Raw genomic sequence first — 21,094 nt, 5'->3', positions numbered from 1 at the left:
GTGATCAGGCCTACCACTGTTGTGTCATTGGCAAATTTAATGACGGTGTTGGAGTCGTGCCTGGTCGTGCAGTCACGAGTGAGCAGGGAGTACAGGAACTTGCTCCATATCCTGTAGATAGGTAATTTATGACATTTTTGAATGTCACTTTAAAAGTTCTCCCATTTATCCACTGGGTGACACCCACTACACAGAAACAGCCACACAACTGATACAAGGTTAGCCAAAGATTTTTTTGTAACTAACCCAAGATAGACCCGAGCGAGCATGTTGTGTCCAATGGGAGTAAATTAATCATAGTGGGCAGAAGAAGCGAGGAGGTAGGCGGGGCCAAGCACAGGCTAGTGAGATCCTATTGGTGCATTCTAGCATTTATTTGCATATTTCCATTAGGGAACTCCTACTCTGGGAAGTGTGCGTGTGCAATAACTCAATGTGCCCTTGCACTCCTAAACAATGCAATTTATTTTAAACTTTGGCAAAGGGTCAAGTCTACAAAACGCAGTCCACTCTGTTACAGATTCTAGTTTTACAAACAGAAAACTGTATGGCGATCAAATGTTTCATTGATGAGAAAATTAATAAATGTCGGCCAAAGTCCATCTCGCTCCATCTTCTCCCACTGCTGGCCGGTGGACTTCCTCTCATCACCATATTTGGTAGTGAGTAGAAACGCCAACCGGATGCTCTGGCAATGATTTTGCCCAATTTGTCACAAATGCGCTGACGAGGGAAAAAGTTTGCTGATGTCAGGCTTGATTTGAACAATATGCAGAAAATGTGCCAGATTGGTTGCAGTTGCGAGCCCTATTTTTGTAGCTCGCGATTGGTCAGTTTTATGCGACATTACCATATTTGGTAGTGAGTGGAAACGCAAACCGGATGCTTCACATTTGTACATCCGGTGGAATATCTGTCTCATTGTTCTTTCTGTGGTTTAGCATTAGTCTTGGAATCTTGCCATTTATCACCAAGCTATTCAAACTGGATTTATAGTAGTAAGTAATATCCGGTAATCTGCAGCACTGACGTGATGCTTAAAACATTGTTATAATGATACTTAAAAGAAGAGTACAAACACCAACAATAGATCGACTAAGGATGCCAGGTAATAAACTCAGTCACTCTCACTAACAGACACACGTACGTACACACACAGAGAAGACATCCTTAACTCTATTTGGCTGTATTTTCTCAGTGACATGAGACCGGGGTGTGCCATCAATCTATTTCCTACATCTAAATACCTGAAAATGGATTCTGTAGATTTACAGAGGAGACACAATTCACTGTGACCAAGTATTTTCAAATGTTAATGATCTATTCTGTTTATCTGCAGCAAAGCATCAGCCCACCCAAGGCCACTACGCAAGATTACTTAAGTCTATCCTGCTTTGAGGCTGTAACAAGCATATCCGCTGCTAGGCTGAAGTTTGTAGAGGGTGTCATCCGGATTGTGAATGGAAAAATTGACGGTCTTGACAGAAGAAATCTAAGGGTAACCATTAAGTCTGGATTCTGTGAAGGCAAGCCGAGTCCAAAATAGTTTGAAGTACTGCACTGAAGGAGTATTCAGATTGTTAGCAACTTGACAGGGACAGTCCTCCAGAAAATGCTTGACATATTTCTGGAGAAATGTATAGAGGATGGGCACCATGGAGAAGAGTGTGAAAACCTTAAATATTACAAGGCAAGGGTACAACATAGACAATTTCAGTTTCCTTTGTTTGCAGTCGAGGCCACAAATGACAAGATTCGAATCTCAGACACTCTTCTCAGAGGAATCCAGTGATTCTCTTTTTATGCCAGGACCTGAAACTATTGGAAAAAACGATTTACCATAAAACTTTAAAGCATTGATAAAAATTATACGCATACATTTAGCATAAAACTATCTTGTTTCCTTGTGATCATTACAGTAATACACTACATGGCCAACAATATATGGACACCCGTTCAAATGAATTGATTTGGCTATTTCAGCCACACCTGCTGCTGACGATGTATAAAATCAAGTACTCATCCATGCAATCTCCACAGACAAACATTGGTAGTCGATTAGCCTGTACTGAGGAGCTCACTGACTTTCAATGTGGCAACATCATAGGATGCCACCTTTCCAACAAGTCAGTTTGTGAAATTTCTGTCCTGCTAGAGCTGCCCCGGTCAACTATAAGTGCTGTTATTGTGAAGGGGAAACGTCTAGGAGCAACAATGGCTCAGCCACGAAGTGCACAAGCCTAAGATCACCATGCGCAATGCCAAGCATTGGCTGGAGTGGTGTGAAGTTCACCGCCACTCTCTGGATGTGATGAATCACGCTTCGCAATCTGGCAGTCTGACGGACGAATCTGGGTTTGACGGATGTTAGGAGAACGCTACCTGCCCCAATGCATAATGCCAACTGTAAAGTTTGGTGGATGAGTAATAATGGTCTGGGGCTGTTGTTCATGGTTTGGGCTAGTCCCCTTAGTTCCAGTGAAGGTAAATGTTAACGCTACAGCATACATTGACATTCTAGACGATTCTGTGCATCCAACTTTGTGGCAACAGTTTGGGGAAATCCCTTTCCTATTTCAGCATGACAATGCCCCCGTGCACAAATCGAGGTCCATACAGAAATGGTTTCTTGAGATTGGTGTATAAGAACTTGACTGGCTTGCACAGAGCACTGACCTTAACCCCATCGAACACCTTTGGAATAAATTGGAATGCCGACTGCGAAGCCAGGCCGAATCCCCCATCATCAGACCCCACTAATGCTCTTGTGGCTGAATGGAAAGTCTCCACAGCAATGTTCCAACATCTAGTGGGGGAAAAAACATTCCCAGAAGATTCGAGGCTGTTATAGCAACAAAGGGGGGGACCAACTCCATATTATCGCCCATGGTTTTTCATGACCTTTCAGAACCACTTGTCAAACACAGTTTAAAATGTATCAGGTCTTCTGATATGTACCCTGGGGGGGGGGGGGGGGGGGGGGGTCAAATGTCAAAGTTCTGTTGAACTGAACATTCCTGAAAATGTGTCTGATGGATAGCTGTGAATCTAAGCATTCCATTTATGATTGAATTATATAACTTGTTTTATACTGACAATGTTTGTCATAGGGCAAAAGTCCTATTGGAAAAATGAATGGGATGGCGGGTGAAAGAAAAAACAGAAAACTCCCAGATTTAGGGGGATGGCTCATAGACTACTATTAATGACCCCGAGCCCAAGTCAGTTCGTGACTTGGGCGTCTGCAGGTGATTTCGTTTGGCTGTCATTCCTCATTCACCTGACAGTGGCACAGATTCATCACTCCACCCGTACGATAGATGGCGGTAGAGATCCAGTAAATGAATTACAACCCCTAAAGAAGTAGTAGGGGTCAAAGTGGAACGATTTACGCATGTGACATTGAAAACGAGAAGGGGTAAATGCAATTTTCTGATTGATAATTTGGAAATGTATGGTATATGCATTGGTTTGCTATCTATTTTAGTTGCGTTTTCTGTTTTGTGGAGACGATTGACTTTCAATCTTCCTTGAATCCTCGGCATGCATCTCTCTTTTCAAGCTAACTAACGTTAGCGAAATGTCAACATAATGTCACAACAATTAGCTACATTGCTAGCGCTATTTTTTTCGGTTTAGGGCTACTAAAATTAAGCTAACTAGCTACATATACGCTTGGCAACGTACTACTAACCAGAAAATTCCAGGTGTGTTTTGCTATAGCCAGAAGAACGATTACTATTCTAGCTAGCATAGCCAATGTTATCCAGCATCTAACTGACCAGTGATGAAAATGATGGCTCTGTCAGTGTCAGTGTTGCATTTGTGTCAATAAAACATCATGACAATGCACACAGTTATTCACACAGTGTATACTTACAAATAATGTATCTATTTTATAATCAACTTTATATAATTTGCTGATCAGCACATTTCATCTTATGTATCCAGCAAGCTATCTATACTGTCACTATCATAGAGATCCTAATTATATGGTTACTCTACTGTATGGACATCAATAATTAGTCTGTTGAGTAGTAAATGTTGAAAAATAATGACTTCTCTTTATTTTTTTTCCTCCAGGAAAATGCGATTAACAGCCATACTGTCGATGGCCGCTAAGGCTGCCTTCCCTAAAGACTATCGCTACGGCACAAGTCGGCCATGGACCATAGCTGCCAAAAGATTGAACCCACCAGGCAAGAAGAGAAGAAAGGTGTTCATTGAGCCCATAGCTTATGAGGACTGGTCTGTTTTCAAAGGGGACACAGTAAGTGGTCATGCCAAAAGGACAATGAAGATTTTTAGATGTGGAATATTTAATCAATAAGGCACGAGGCGGTGTGGTATATGGCCAATATATCACTGCTAAGGGCTGTTCTTATGCCCGATGCAGCGGAGTGCCAGCTCTTTGCTGTGGTATATTGGCCATATAACACAAACTTTATCATTTATAATAAAAATTATGCACTGAAAATGTTATGCTTCCCTCTAAACACTGGCATTGCAGTTATATGCCAATTTTTTTTTCAGAGATACCAGTTATTAGACACGAACAAATTGTTAGGCAAACCATTGAGTTGATCAATTCCTTGCTATAAAAGCAACACATGGAAGGTTACGATAATGAGATGTAGGGCTGAAAAGGGAGTGTCACTGTCAAGGTTTATTCAGCCATTAGCCTAATGTTTTGATGCTTTGATATTCTAAACTGGTGTTCCACCTTGACCAGGTTGAGATTCTCTCTGGGAAAGACAAAGGAAAGCAGGGCAAAGTGGCCCAGGTCTTCAGACACAGAAACTGGGTCATCCTGGACGGGTTGAACACGGTAAGAATCCTAGTCATCGTTGTCAGAGGGGATATGTTTACCAGTTCCATAACAGAGAAGACATTCATACACTACATTCAGTATAAACACCCAACAGTTGTATACTATTTTGTTTACATACTGTATAACCCACTTGATATAGTGTCAGCTATGGTTGTTGTAGTCACATTTATTTGAGCATTTTAGAAAACTGTCCCTACTACCAATGAGGAGCTTCATAAATGCTTGATGGGCTACCTTCTAATATTTTTATCATACCGGTTTCTAGTGCACTGTCTTTGAATCTGGGTAGCCTTCTCAAATGGCTTCACAGGCCAAGCTACAGTTGCAAAAGCAAAGACCAGGACCCGGTTTTATCGCTAGAACCATAGGATCCTATTTTAAGAGCAACTCACAAACTAGACTTAATGCCATCCAGTAATTTATTTTGCTACCATCATTACAGTGAATTTAGTGAGAATCCATTGTCATGTTTTGGACTGTGATGATAAACAAGTATGGAATGTTTATGTTAACAAATACTGTATTTATGATGTTGAACCCCACTTTATATTATTAAAAAAGAATATGGCTCTTTTTAGACTGCGTTACAAATAATGGACATTGATTTCAACAGCAATTGAAGTTCTGTTGTCTCTGCATTGTTTGAATAGATTAAATTAACCCAGTATTTCTCCATTTTAGCATTTCAGGTACATTGGGAAAACTGCAGATTACCGGGGGACCTATATTGCCAGCGAGGCTCCCCTTCTAATCCGAGACATCTCACTTGTCGACCCTACTGACAGGTGAGTCCCAGTGCATTATGGGGAGGTCCAGATTCTAACATTTGTCTAAGCCCATGATCACCAAACCTGTTTCTGGGTGTGGGGTGTGCAGGCTTTGGTAACAGCCCAAAACTGAAACAACTGATTCAGTTAAACAGGGCTTCAGTGGAAAAGTCTCATGGTATTCAAACCTTTACCACAGAGTGGTGCAGAAAACACCCATGCAAAAAAAGAAGCAGAACAATAGCTTGCTCACCCAGTAGCTATCCAGAGCCAGGGTTTGTGTCCATGCTCAGTTTAGTTTTGGATTTAGTTTAGTTTTCAGTAGATTTTATGTGCAGGGCTTGGATTTAAAGTTGCAATAAGTAGGATTTTTGTGCACAGATGCACCCACATTTCTATTTTATTTAAATAGTTTATGATTAGTGAATGCTTTGACTTGAATCCTGACTGATCCTGACTACTTTAGTCCTGAGTTTGATACCAAACCTGACTCCTGTCTTGCTCCAACAGGAAACCCACTGAGGTGGAGTGGAGGTTCACAGAGGAGGGGGAGAAGGTGCGCGTCTCCCTCAGGACGGGCCGCATTGTCCCCAAACCAGTGTTCCAGCGCAGAGACGGCATCGTACCGCAGCAGTGGAAGGGTGAGGAACAGAGGCTAGAGGAGGGGCACAGAAATCTAGATGGATTGAGGTAGCTTTTGTGAATGAGAGTCAAGCTTGTCAAGAATGTGGGTGAAGATGAGTGGAAAAGCAGGACACAAGCTGGTCTGGGTGATGTATAAGGAACGACTTTATTTGTTTAAAGCGGTAATCAGCAGTTGAAACAATAACTAAGCTTATTCCCCGCCACTGTTTTGGTAAAAGCTGAGGGATGGGACTGGAGGAATGTCACCACTCAAATTTCTTCAGAGTTATGGATGCAAACTGTCCATGATATCAACGTTCTAGTTTAAAAAATGTCTTTATGTAAATGTTTGTTCACATTTTACTTTGTTTACAAACATTGGAGGTAAACAAGCTTACCTTTTGGGTTCTGATAGGGTATGACAGTTGAACTAAGCTCATGAGGCATTAATAAGTTATATTTTCAAGAATCAATGGGATTTATCATTAATTTGTGAGTTAAACGAATTTGGTAGCAACTTCCGATTGCCCCTTTAAAGGCCCAATGCAGCTATTTTTATCTCCGTATCAAGTCATTTCTGATTAAGTAACTTACTGTAATGATTTTCAATTAAAATATTTAGCAAAGAGCAATTTCTCAAGCAATAATTTTGCTAGGAATGTTTGGGAATGATCTGAGTGGGAAGGGGAAAACTAGCTGTTGTTGGCAGAGGTCTTTCTTATTTCTTACTCCATCCCACCAAAACAGGCTGAAATATACCGCCTTGTGAAATCAACAGACAGGCCATAACTCCACCCATGCAAAACCTACTAATTAGAAGGTCCTGTGTAGATAGTTTCTGGTTGAAAATACAATCAGAAAATAACACTGGTAACAAAACAAAAAAAAAAATATATACTTTTACAGTGTTAGTTTCATCAGCTGTTATTACACAATAAAACACAGGAAAACTTAATTTCGACTCCACTGGGCCTTTAAATAATTATATTATAGCAATGTGAGAGTTGTGCTGAAGTTAAGTTTCCTGCATCTCTAGTCAGAATTTGGCCTATGATTAGGATCATTTTGCAGTCCCTCCATGATTTTGCGATGGCATTTTAGATTTTTTTTGCCAAGTCAACGATTCTCTGCAAATTTGATCAATTACAGCATAAAACAGTAAAATCATCGCAATATCACAAAAAGGTGACCGATCACACACTACGATAACAGGGCTCGTCGTTTAAACAAATCACTCACATTTACTGCATAACATGGTTCAATCAAGCCAACAAACTTTTTCCTTCGTCAGTGCATTTTCGTAACAGGCAATCACAAAACAATTACTAGGGTGATGTGTACCATATGATAGACTGGAAGTTAGGTGAGTTGGGTCAGCTACATGTTGTGTACTTAGTGTAAGTATACCCTTTCTTCTGAATTGACCCCCCCCCCCCTAATTTTGGAATCCCCTTATTGGTTGGTGTCTGCCATCCCAGACGGCCCCAAGGACACCAGTCCGGAGGAAACCCTGGAGAAGACTTACACGCCCTCCCTCAAGACTCTGGAGGAGGAGGTGATGGAGAAACTGGGCATCGAGGAACCCAGGAGGAACCGGAAGACCTACTGGTACTGAGGGGGAATACCATTCTGGTGTCTGGGCCACATAGCCACAGGTTGGGTTGGGGCGTTGCATCCACGGTATCCCTACTGAATGCTCTTTATGGACCTACAGTAGGCCTATATCTGTGTAGTAAAGAAATGTTCCACATCGCTCAGTCCAGATGGATATCAGGAATGGGTTGAGTGAGTACAGTAACGTGATGGGAATCTTCATGTGCACATAGAGATGTAACTGCATTTCAGGTCCTCTGCCAGGCGTAAATTCAGCAGCAGTCACTATTTATGATGCTTTCAGAGTTTGTCTCAAATGTTTTGGTTTGTTTTTATCATAAATAAATGTCTAAGTAATCTACAATCCTGTTCTTGATTTGACTTTGAGTTTTCCTAGATAGTGGGAGATAAAAATGAACAATGGAAGTAATCCTAATGTTTCTGTGCTACAAATTGAGCAGGTAACATGCTGTAAATACTACATCTGCATTTGTTATAGAATTGGCTATTTTAGTTATCCATTCAGATGTTGAACAAGTGGTCTTTTCAAAGCATCCCTAAGTGAACTTGTGTCTGAGACCTGATGAATATGTCTAAAGCTGCAATGACGTCCCGTTGTTACCAGAACTGCACCGTCAGCAACTAGTTCAAGCTTTTTAAACAGGTTTTTACTTTTGCAGGACGGCGTGGCTTTTGAGGGACATTTTGACAAATGGAGAGCTCAGAATTTGACAGGCGAGTTCAGGAGAAATACATCAAGACTCTGAAGTTCGAGCTGCAGCAAACGCAGAGCCAGGAAAATAAATGTAGTTGCCAGCCTTTCTTGTAAAAAGGGTTTGGGAAGATGAAGTAGAAAATACCTTAAGTCATTACTCTTCTTGGGGAAAACTCACCGCCACTTTGGCCATTTATATGTTCAAATTAGTTATACTACTTGGGCCAGGGTGTAATAATGCCATTTTAAGCTTTAAGACAAATGTCTGGGTCTCTTTTCAATCCGTCTGAAGGAAAGAGGCGAAGGACCAAGTAATGGACATAGTCCAGAAGGAAATCCTTAGCAAGGGAGTGGCGAGGAGCGGGCCGCCTTCTCAATAGGACCACACTCGCCACATTTGATTAGGGTTCGTCATCTTATATGCCCAGTCACCTCATTTGACTCTGTTGGAAGCTGGATGTGTGACATTCAAACTTTTTCCACAGGGTGGTGTACAAAGTACTCATACAGGTTTTATATGATGGTCAAGAAGGGAAAAGCCCACCCCCAAAAAATAACAATACTGATGTACTGAACTGTTGAAAGTCCATGATTTATAATTGATTAATCTTTACATTTTATTTTACAGACGTGTAATAATATTCTGTCGGTCAATAGTGGAAAACCTACAGTTGCCCTTATTCAACTGAAAAGCAATCTTCATAAGTCTGTTTTTTTGTCACTGTGCCATCCTGCTTGTTCATTTGCATAATTTTAAAATAGCAGCTGCAAAGGTGTAGTGTAATATGGATACATCCATTTCTTCAATGTATACTGTCGATCCAGTTGATGCTTAGATTAGCTGATGCTCCCTGGTGATAAAATGGCGCAGACAGATAGGGCAGCCGTGCTTCTAGCTCCGAAGCAACTTTGCAGTATTTTTTTTTTTTTTATGTGTTATAGCTTACATTATTAACCCAGAATTGTTTGGGGGTTATTACATACAACTGGAAATAACTTTTGGATATCAGAGTGGTGGTAACTCACCAGCATTACGATCAGGAATACAACTTTCCTGAATTTGATCCTTTGTTCGTACCCCCCATGGCAATTGAACTGATTCCAGAGGCTGATCCAAAACACTGCCGGTGGAGCAGAGGTATTCGGAGTCCGACTCAGGAGGCGCGCACACCTCCCACCGCTTCTGAGTATATTACTCGCAAATGTTCAGTTTCTGGATAATAAAATTGACGAGCTCAGTGTAAGGATCTACTTCCAGAGAAACATCAGGGACTGTAACATACTTTGTTTCACGGAAACATGGCTTTCTCGGGATATACTGTCTGAGTCCGTACAGCCAGTTGGGTTCTCAGTTCATCGCGCAGACAGGAATAAAGATCTCTCTGGGAAGAAGACGGGGGTGTATGTTTCATGATCAACTACTCATGGTGTGAATGTGATAACATACAGAAACTCATCCTTTTGTTCACCCTGACCTGGAATACCTCACAATCAAATGCCAACCATATTACCTCCCAAGAGAATTCTCTTCAGTTATAGTCACAGCTGTGTATATTCCCCCTCAAGCCGATACCATGACGGCCCTCAAGGAACTACACTGGACTTTATGCAAACTGGAAACCACGTATCCCGAGGCCACATTTATTGTAGCCGGGGATTTTAACAAAGCTAATCTGAGGAAAACGTTTCCGAAGTTCTACCAAAACATTGACTGTAGCACTCGCTCTGAGAACATTGGCCCACTGCTACTCAACAAAATGCCTACAAAACTGTCACGTAGAGTAGGCCAGAAGGATAAACTGAAAAACCTAACCTCTATCAAATAAAAAGATGGCTGAGCCGTAAAAGTACTTATATGCAAGGGTGTTTATTTACATAGTGAATCCGGAAGAAAAACAACTGTACTGCCATCCAAAGTATACATTATGGGGACAGCTTTAAAACAATGCTGCCCCATCAACAGCTCAATCCAAAATAGTTCCCCCCTTGAACTGTGAGGCTAATTTTGTAGGGGAAGCCCCTCCCATCAGAACATACCCAGCACTAATTAATTACGCAATTACCTTCATTAAAGCCTACATTTTCCACTCAGCTAAACATAATGAATTATATACATTGCAACACGTTTATCATGATACAATACACCAATATAACACACACCAATATAACACAAAATCCCATCCCTACTGACATGGAGTCTTCCAATATGCCCATTCACATGAACGAGCCATTCGGGTCAGGCACGACAAAGCCAGCCCGATTACCGTAGCTCTGGTCCTTATCCCAGCATACCTGGAAGCTACAGAGATGGAAAGAGAGGAACAGAACAGAACCAAACAAACAACGCGCGTGCCTATAAAATTGATAACTACAATGTGTTGCTTAAATTAAACATGAACGCTTGTCTGTATATTCTTTAAACTGTTACTGACTGGAGGTAAGAATAAAGTATGAAATGTATGTACTAAGATAGGGAAGTTAACTTGTGTGTCGACCTACATTGTTAACGGAGCTGATAACGGAGCAGGGAGGCGCGCTGAGTGTGTGTGTTAGTGTACCAAACGCTGCCCTTGGCCAGTGACGGACTTTTCCGTCACAAAGACCCTCTCCCGTCCTCCCTTCAGGAAAATCTGATCATTACTCCATTTTGCTCCTCCCTTTCTATAGGCAGAAACTCTAACAGGAAGTACCCGTGCTACGGACTATTCAACACTGGTCTGACCAATCAGAATCCATGCTTTAAGATTGTTTTGATCACGCAGACCGGGTAGCCTCTAAGAACAATATAGACAAATACATGGATACGATGACTGAGTTTATCTGGAAATACATAGATGTACCCACTGTGGCTATTAACCTACCCTAACCAGAAACAGTGGATAGATGGCGGATTAGCGCAAAACTGAAAGCGCTGACCACCACATTTAACCATGGCAAGGTGACTGGGAATATGGCCGAATACTAACAGTGCAGTTATTCTCTCCGTAAGGCAATCAAACCGGCAAAATGTCAATACAGAGACAAAGTGGAGTCGCAATTCAATGGCTCAGCCCCCTCCTGTACTTCCTGTTCACCTATGACTGTGGCCACGCACTCCTCCAACTCAATCATCAAGTTGGCAGACGACACAACAGTAGTGGGCCTGATTACCAACAATGATGAGACAGTCTACAGGGAGGAGGTTAGGGCTCTGGGAGTGTGGTGCCAGGAAAATAGCCTCTCACTCAACGTCAACAAAACAAATGAGCTGATCGTGGTCTTCAGAAAACAGCAGAGGGAGCACCCCCCTATCCACATCAACGGAACCGCAGTGGAGAAGATGGAAATCTTCAAGTTCCTCGGCTTACACATCACTGACGATCTGAAATGGTCCACCTACACAGACAGTGTGGTGAAGAAGGCTAAATAGCTCCTCTTCAACCTCAGGAGGCTGAAGAAATTTGGCTTGGTACCTAAAACCTTCACAAACCTTTACAGATGCACAATTGAGAGCATCCTGCCGGGTTGCATCACCGCCTGGTACAGCAACTTCACTGCCCTCAACCGCAGGGCTCTCCAGAAGGTGGTGCTGTCTGCCCAACGCATCACCGGCGGTAAACTACCTGCCCTCCAGGACACCTACAGCACCCGATGTCACAGGGAGGCCTAAAAGATCAAGGACAACAACCACCCGAGCCACTGCCTGTTCACCCCTTCTATCATCCACAAGTCAATGTCAGTACAGGTGCATCAAAGCTGGGACCGAGAGACTGAAAAATAGCCTCTATCTTAAGGCCATCAGGCTGTTAAATAGGCATCGATAGCACGTTAGAGGCTCCTGCTCTATATACGTAGACTTGAAATCACTGGCCACTTTGATAATGGGACACTAGTCACTTTTAAAATGTTTACATATGTTGCATTACTCATCTGATGTATATACTGTATTCTATTATATTCTACTGTATTTTAGTTTTTGCTGCTCCGACATTGCTCGTCCAAATATTTACAGTTGAAGTCGGAAGTTTACATACACCTTAGCCAAATACATTTAAACTCAGTTTTTCACAATTCCTGACATTTTATCCCAGTAAAAATGATCTGTCTTAGGTCAGTTAGGATCACCACTTTATTTTAAGAATGTGAAATGTCAGAGTAATAGTAGAGAGAATGATTTATTTCAGCTTTTATTTCTTTATCACATTCCCAGTGGGTCAGAAGTTTAGATACACTCAATTAGTATTTGGTAGCATTGCCTTTAAATTGTGTAACTTTGGTCAAATGTGTTGGGTAGCCTTCCACAAGCTTCCCACAATAAGTTGGGTGAATTTTGGCCCATTCCTCCTGACAGAGCTGGTGCAACTGAGTCAGGTTTGTTGGCCTCCTTGCTCGCACACGCTTTTTCAGTTCTGCTCACAAATTTTCGATAGGATTGAGGTCAGGGCTTTGTGATGGCCACTCCAATACCTTGACTTTGTTGTCCTTAAGCCATTTTGCCACAACTTTGGAAGTATGCTTGGGGTCATTGTCCATTTTGAAGACCCATTTGCGACCAAGTTTTAACTTCCTGACTGATGCCTTGAGATGTTGCTACCATATATCCACATAATTTTCCTCCCTTATGATGCCATCTATTTTGTGAAGTGCACCAGTCCCTCCTGCAGCAAAGCACCGCCACAACATGATCCTGCCACCCCGTGCTTCACAGTTGGGATGGTGTTCTTTGGCTTGCAAACCTCCCCTTTTTTCCTCCAAACATAATGATGGTCATTATGGCCAAACAGTTCTATTTTTGTTTCATCAAGCCAGAGGACATTTCTCCGAAATGTATGATCTTTGTCCCCATGTGCAGTTGCAAACCGTAGTCTGGCTATTTTATGGCGCTTTTGGAGCAGTGGCTTCTTCCTTGCTCAGCGGCCTTTCAGGTTATGTCGATATAGGACTCGTTTTACTGTGGATATAGATACTTTTGTACCTGTTTCCTCCATCTTCACAAGGTTCTTTGCTGTTGTTCTGGGATTGATTTGCACTTTTCGCACCAAAGTACGTTCATCTCTAGGAGACAGAACGCTTCCCCTTCCTGAGCGGTATGACGGCTGTGTGGTCCCATGGTGTTTATACCTGCGTACTATTGTTTGTACAGATGAATGTGGTATCTTCAGGCGTTTGGAAATTGCTCCCAAGGATGAACCAGACTTGTGGAGGTCTACAGTTTTTTTTCTGAGGTCTTGGCTGATTTCTTTAGTTTTTCCCTTGATGTCAAACAAAGAGGCACTGAGTTTGAAGGCACACCACAGGTACACCTCCAATTGACTCAAATTATGTCAATTAGCCTATATGAAGCTTCTAAAGCCATGCCATAATATTCTGGAATATTCCAAGCTGTTTAAAGGCACAGTCAACTTAGTGTATGTACACTTCTGACCCACTGGAATTGTGATACAGTGAATTATAAGTGAAATAATCTGTCTGTAAACAATTGTTGGAAAAAGTAGATGTCCTAACTGACTTGCTAAAACTATAGTTTGTTAACAAGAAATTTGTGGTGTGGTTGAAAAACTAGTTTTAATGACTCCAATCCTAAGTGTATGGAAAACGTCTCAGCCCCCTCAGTGTATGGAAAATTCCGACTTCAACTGTATATATTCTTAATTCCATTCCTTTACTTTAGATTTGTGTGTATTGTTGTGAAATGTAGATATTACTTGTTAGATATTGCTGCACTGTTGCGGCTAGAAACACAAGCATTTAGCTAATAATATCTGCTAAACATGTGAGACCAATAAAATTTGATTTGATCAAACACCTCATCTGAAGACATCCCATCTCCAGATCTCATCATCTCTTCCGCTTGCTCAGCAGTTCTCCACTCGCTCAATGGTTTGTATTGTGCTCCCTCGCTTTTTGTCGAGTGGCTTTCTGTGAGTCTTTTTAGCTATTAACTTGTCAGTTTTCTGTTGGCGTGTGTGTCTTTGATTCAGTGCCTAGCTTGCCTTGTCTGTCCACTATAAATAGCCCATTTTCTCTGTACCCATACTCTTTGCACTATGAACAAAGGATACTGTTAGTTCTGCCGCAGACTGCCATAGGGGTGGTCTGTCATGAATCATCGTCTGTTTGACTCTGAGGCGCAACCGTGTGTGTGTGTAAAACCCCAATGTATATATTCTTCCAAACACCACCGCTGACATGCTCTGTCCACTGGTGTCCATTTCCTCCCAGTGAATCCTCTGGAAAAACTACCGTCACCGCCAGCCGCTGAGACAAGAGAAATGATGTGTCACGTGTCATATAAATACATCATTACCTCATTCATGGTCATCCATATCCTCCCTTGGCCAATGCAATACCATCATCAACTGGGAGTATGACTAGCCAGAGGTTTGGCCAGGGCAGTCCGCTTCGTACTGTAAGTGAGACAAGCACAGTTATTTGCCCAGGCTTTGCATCCAAGGAAAAAGAACGTCCAGTCAGCAAAAAAAAAAGTCTGGTTTTGTGGTTTCTTTTAAAGGAAAGGAATGAATGGGGAAAATGACTTAACAGCTCGTCTCTCTTCCCACTGCCGTGTGAGTAAGTTATGGAAGTAGGAATATGGAGAGAAGGCCTGTAGCCGAACTCTTGCTCACATTTTTACACCTGTGTGTTGTGGGATCTCTGTCTCACTTTCTGAATTAAATTTAAGAAGCTATATTGGCTTAGAATGTACAGGAACTTACATTACCAAAGCAAACGTATAGGGACGTATTGACTGAATGATGACAGAAGAATCTCCCTCTGGAATTCTCAATATTTAATTGGCAGATGAAACAGATTTCTCAACAACCCATCTTTGAGCCTGCACAGTAATGGGAAAAGTGACCTTGAAAAATATGTAAACTTGTATTTTCCTTTATGTGGTAAAACAGCAGGAAGGATAACAGGCCATTTAAATAATACCGCTGAGAGTGACTCAGACAGGCTAAATTAGAGACTTCTAATAAACACAACTCGGTTCCTTGTAATTTAGGTGATTCACTTTGTGACCCTACTTGTCCATGGAAAACAAATGCATCCCACCTATAGGCCTGTATTTAATGCATTTTTTTCTTACCTAAATTGTTAACCTTCTTATTGTGGGTTATTTGTTTCAAAGAGTTCCGGCATACTTCTGATGTAATGTTGAACCGCATTTGCAATCATGCCCATGAGTCACTAAATGACCTGTGTCAATGATGGTTACTTGCATGTTTGGTTGACTCCATTTTGCATAGCTTCCCTCACCAAAGGGTAATTGGAAACGAAATGAAACAGAATTGATGCTCATGATACTGACATCAGTGTACTGCTAACAGTATAGCTTCCTCCACCGTCCCCAAACCGGGTCAAACCAGTGATCCTCTGATCGCATACACGACTGCCCTCCTTGACAACAATTGAGCTATGGAAAAGGATCCAATTTGATGGCTCTATTGGAGACATTTCAAGCTTATGGCATGTTCTTATCTCTGACAGACAGTGACAGATTTGTGGACCTCACTTATGCTAAGAAACTGCCCAAAGGAATTCCCCAAGGTTTTGCATTCTGAGACATGGCGCAAATAGTCTTGTATTTCAGGACCACCAATCAACCTCCTCCAATGTGTATTTAGTCGTCCACCTGGATGCCTGAATAAGCCAGCCAAGTCATCAAAAAGAAAAGCCCTCTCTCCTTATAGCCTTGGCTAACCACAGTTGAATGACAGCCAGCCCAAATCTCTATGGAATTATGTCCTCTGGACACCAGCAGGATGGGATGGATGGATGCACTGGGCAAAAGTTAACTTTGCACGTAGCTGCCACTGTGAGGGCATGTGAATGGCAGCTATGCATTGACCGAAGTGCCAGATTGGCACACTGTTGACCTTTTGATTCCCCGGTATACCAAATGTATAAAATATTTGAGACCCATCATGCCTGCAGCATGCTTATGGCTAGCTACTGGATGGCTCTGGGTGCACCGCTGGCATGCAGTCACGGCTTTGACCTCATATATGTTATGATGGTGTTCTTCTCTGACTCACTTTAGCTGTTCAGTCAGATAACCTTTATGCAGAGAAGTTCCACTCTATTACATGTTCTTGTCACACGGTGGTATACAGCGGAGCATCAACCTTTCAGTACCAAATTCTCTGTCAATGGAGGGCACATATCAAGGGACTATGTTGTCCTACCACCACTGAGGTGCCAGGACAGAGAAGAGCTGTGGTTGGGATGAAGGGTGGGGAAGCCAAGTGTCCACAGATTGCTGAACAGAGTGCTTGAGCCGAGGCAGAGATGGGCAAAGATACATAAAAATGTATATTGTTACAAAATACCCCCCAAACAAATGATCAGAATACTGATGCCAAATAAAATAAATATTTTATTTAAAATACAAAAGCAGAGTCCCTTGTGGACCAAATTCACTGCATGATCCTCGCTCTGGAAGTGCATCCCTGTTTCAACTGTCTTTCAAGCTCCTACCCTCATCCATCAACACCTCTAATGGCCTCAATGGATACTGCCATAAGACTTATGATACCAATGCATTACATTTGGGGTAAAGGGAGCCACAAAATTCGGAACCTCTATAAAAAAAATGGTAGAAAGTATTTTGTAAATGTTCTGAAGTATCTTGTTACAAATCACATACATTCTTTCCCAGGCCTTTCAAATACAAATGATAAAATACTCAAAAGTAATTCAAATACCCATCTCTTACTGGAGGTAGGGAGGAGCAGTTTCCCTTGACAAAAACCAAGGTGTTGAATTGGAAGCAAGCTGCTACTGGGAACCAATGGAGATTGCAAAGGAGCAGAGTGACATGGGAGACCTTGGGCAGGTTGAAACGCAGGGTGCTGCAGCATTCTAGATGAGTTCATGGCATGGAGCCTAGCCAGCAGAGTTGCAGTAGTCCAGACAGGAGATGACATGTGCCTGGACTAGGACCTGTGCTTCAGCTGCCAAGTCATGTTTTGCTGTTGTTCCCCTTCAATCTATTAGAAACATTGTTCAGTTGTTTCTGTCATGGGCTCTTCACCCCAGTGAGGATGTTGTTCTCAGTCCCTGGTCTCCAGGGCCCCCCTAAGTTTCTGTCAGAAGACTCCGGTGTGCTCCCCAGCTCTGAGCCATTTCAAGTAGGTGCGTCTCTCCAGAAACACCAGGATCAACACATTCTTTTGCTCATCAAACAGACCAGAGGCGCGAATAAAAGTGAGTTGTGTTTGTGTGTGTGCATAGAAAAGAGAGTAACCCCATAGGACATACAACCCAGGGTTTAAATCGGCATTTGCTGTATTAGGTACCTGTTCGAGTCACCCCAGTCTGATTCAAAGGACATTAGACCCACCCCGCGACCTGGAACTATATGGAGCACCACTCGCCCCCAGGTAAAAACGGCTGATCACACAAATGGTCTTTCTGCTCCCGTCTGTGATGTTGTCTATGATTATTTTGCCTGTGGAATACAGTTGCAAACCAATCCTTGGTAAATACTGTTTATATTCAGAACCACAATGTAAAGCTTAGAGAGGATCTCATATTAAATACTGTTGAAGTAATATGGCTACAGGTTCATCTGCCTCACCTAAAGCCCATTCTTGTGGGAAGCTGCTATAGTCCACCAAGTGCTAACAGTCAGTATCTGGATAAAATGCTTGATAATGTATGTGATATCAGCGCAGAGGTATATTTTCAGGGGATGTAAAAAATATATATTGGCTTTCATCAATCTGCCCACTCAAGAAAAAGCTTCAAACTGTAATCAAGTCAACCTACCAGGATAGTTACAAACAGCAAATTAATAAAATCATCATGTATTGATCACATCTTTACTAATGCTGCAGAAATTTGCTTTAAAGCAGTATCGGATGTGGTGATCACAATATAGTATCCATATCTAGGAAAACCAAAGTTCCAAAGGCTTGGCTAAATATAGTGTATAAGAGTTTTGTAGTGATTCCTATGTTGTTGATGTAGAGAATATTTGTTGGTCTGTGGTGTGTAATGATGAGCAACCAGACGCTGCACTTGACACATTTATGAAATGGCTTATTCCAGTTACTAATAAGCTTGCACCCATTAAGACAATGACTGTGAAGACTGTTAAATCCCTGTGGATTGATGAAAATTGAAAAATTGTATGGTTGAGAAGGATGAGGCAAAAGCAATGGCAAATGTCTGATTGGCAAACTTACGGGAGCAATATGACAGTGAAAGTGCAGGGCGCCAAATTCAAAACAACAGAAATCCCATAATTAAAATTCCTCAGACATACAAGTATTTCACACCATTTTAAAGATACACTTCTTGTTAATCCCACCACAGTGTCCGATTTCCAATAGGCTTTACGGCAAAAGCACCACAAACGATTATGTTAGGTCCGAGCCAAGTCACAGAAAAACACAGCCATTTTTCCTGCCAAAGAGAGGAGTCAAAAAATCAGAAATAGAGAGAATGAATTACTAACCTTTGATGATCTTCATCAGATGACACTCATAGGACTTCATGTTACACAATACATGTATGTTTTGTTTGATAAAGGTCATATTTCTATAAAAAAATCTCAGTATGCATTGGCGCGTTATGTTCAGTAGTTCCAAAAACATCCGGTGATTTTGCAGAGAGCCACATCAATTTACAGAAATACTCATTATAAATGTTGATGAAAATACAAGTGTTATACATGGAACTTTTAGATACACTTCTCCTTAATGCAACCGCTGTGTCAGATTTCAAAAAGGTTTTACGGAAAAAGCAAACCATGCAATAATCTGAGTACTGCGCTCAGAAACTAAACAAGCCAAAAAGATATCCGCCATATTGTGCAGTCAACAGAAGTCAGAAATAACATTATAAATATTCACTTACCTTTGATGATATTCATCAGAATGCACTCCCAGGAATCCCAGTTCCACAATAAATGTTTGATTTGTTAGATAAAGTTAATCATGTATGTCCAAATTCCTCCTTGTTGTTAGCGCGTTCAGCCCAGTAATCCCACTTCATGACGCACAAGCAGACAAAGTCCAAATGTTCCGTTACAGTCCGTAGAAACATGTCAAACGATGTATAGAATCAATCTTTAGGATGTTTTTAACATAAATCTTCAATAATGTTCCAACCTTTGTCTGTAGAATTGCGATGGAACAGAGCTCGCTCTCACGTGAACGAGCGTCACGAGCTCAAGGCATTCTGGCAGAGCCCTGACTCATTCCCCTCTCATTCGCCCCCACTTCACAGTAGAAGCATCAAACAAGGTTCTAAAGACTTGACATCTAGTGGAAGCCTTAGGAAGTGCAACATTACCAATATTCCACTGTATCTTCAATAGGGAATGAGTTGAAAAACGACCAACCTCCAGATTTCCCACTTCCTGGTTGGATTTTTCTCAGGTTTCTGCCTACCATATGAGTTCTGTTATACTCACTGACATCATTCAAACAGTTTTAGAAACTTCAGAGTGTTTTCTATCCAAATATACGTATACTATGTATTAGTAACTGGGACTTAGTAGCAGGCAGTTTATTCTGGGCACCTCTGGGCACCTTATTCATCCATGCTACTCAATACTGCCCCCAGCCATAAGAAGTTAAATGAAATTTTGCCCAAAAAAGCTAACTCAACTCCATCATTCATTACATCAGATGGCCCATTCATCACAAAACCCACTGATATTGCCAATTCATTTAATACATTTGTCATTGGCAAGATTAGCAAATTGAGGTATGACATGCCAGCAACAAACGCTAACACTACACATCCAAGTATAACTGATCAAATTATGAAAGACCAGCATTGTAATTTTGAATTCCGTAAAGTGAGTGTGGAAGAGGTGAAAAAATTGTCTATCAACAATGACAAGCCACTGGGGTCTGACAACTTGGATGAAAAATTACTGAGGATAATAGCGGACGATATTGCCACTTCTATTTGCCATGTCTTCAATCTAAGCCTACTAGAAAGTTTGTACCCTCAGGCCTGGAGGGAAGCAATAGAAATTCCACTACCCAAGAATAGTAAAGACCCCTTTACTGGCTCAAATAGCCGACCAATCAGTCTGTTAAAAAATTGTGTTTGACCAGATACAATGCTATTTTACTATTAACAAATTGACAACAGACTTTCAGCATGCTTATAGGGAAGGACATTCAACAACCACAGCACTTACACAAATGACGATTGGCTGAGATAAATTGATGATAAAAAGATTGTGGGAGCTGTTTGACTTCAGTGCGGCTTTTGACATCGGTCAGTCTGCTGATGGAAAAAAAAGTATAGGTTATGGCTTTACACCCCCTACTATATTGTGGATAAAGAGTTACCTGTCTAACAGAACACAGAGGGTGTTGTTTAATGGAAACCTCTCCAACATAATCCAGGTAGAATCAGGAATTCCCCAGGGCAGCTGTCTAGGAACCTTACTTTAAAAAAAAACTTTACTAATGACATGCCACTGGCTTTGAGTACGGCCAGTTTGTCTATGTATGCAGATGACTCAACACTATACACATCAGCTACTACAGCGAGTGAAATCACTGCAACACTTAACAAAGAGCTGAATGGGTTGCAAGGAATAAGTTAGTCCTG

General features: G+C 41.6%; 1 protein-coding gene across 2 annotated transcripts; it reads left to right on the top strand.

Annotated features, from left to right (window-relative positions):
- The first annotated feature begins 3,267 nt into the window (after positions 1 to 3,267).
- On the top strand, positions 3,268 to 8,179 carry mrpl24 (mitochondrial ribosomal protein L24). 2 transcript variants are annotated; one of them, XM_021560413.2, is made up of 6 exons: positions 3,268 to 3,418; positions 4,084 to 4,270; positions 4,733 to 4,828; positions 5,513 to 5,616; positions 6,109 to 6,239; positions 7,701 to 8,179. In XM_021560413.2, exons 2-6 carry the CDS (start codon positions 4,088 to 4,090, stop codon positions 7,835 to 7,837), a joined length of 651 nt encoding a protein of 216 aa, XP_021416088.1. In that variant the 5' UTR covers positions 3,268 to 3,418; positions 4,084 to 4,087; the 3' UTR covers positions 7,838 to 8,179. The 2 variants fall into 2 exon arrangements, with proteins under 2 accessions (XP_021416088.1, XP_021416089.1); XM_021560414.2 differs by having other exon boundaries at positions 3,373 to 3,707.
- The last annotated feature ends 12,915 nt before the right edge of the window (positions 8,180 to 21,094 follow it).

The sequence above is a fragment of the Oncorhynchus mykiss genome, chromosome 32, assembly GCF_013265735.2.
Source record: "Oncorhynchus mykiss isolate Arlee chromosome 32, USDA_OmykA_1.1, whole genome shotgun sequence".
Lineage (NCBI taxonomy): Eukaryota > Metazoa > Chordata > Actinopteri > Salmoniformes > Salmonidae > Oncorhynchus > Oncorhynchus mykiss.
This window is presented reverse-complemented; position numbering and strand designations above follow the sequence as displayed.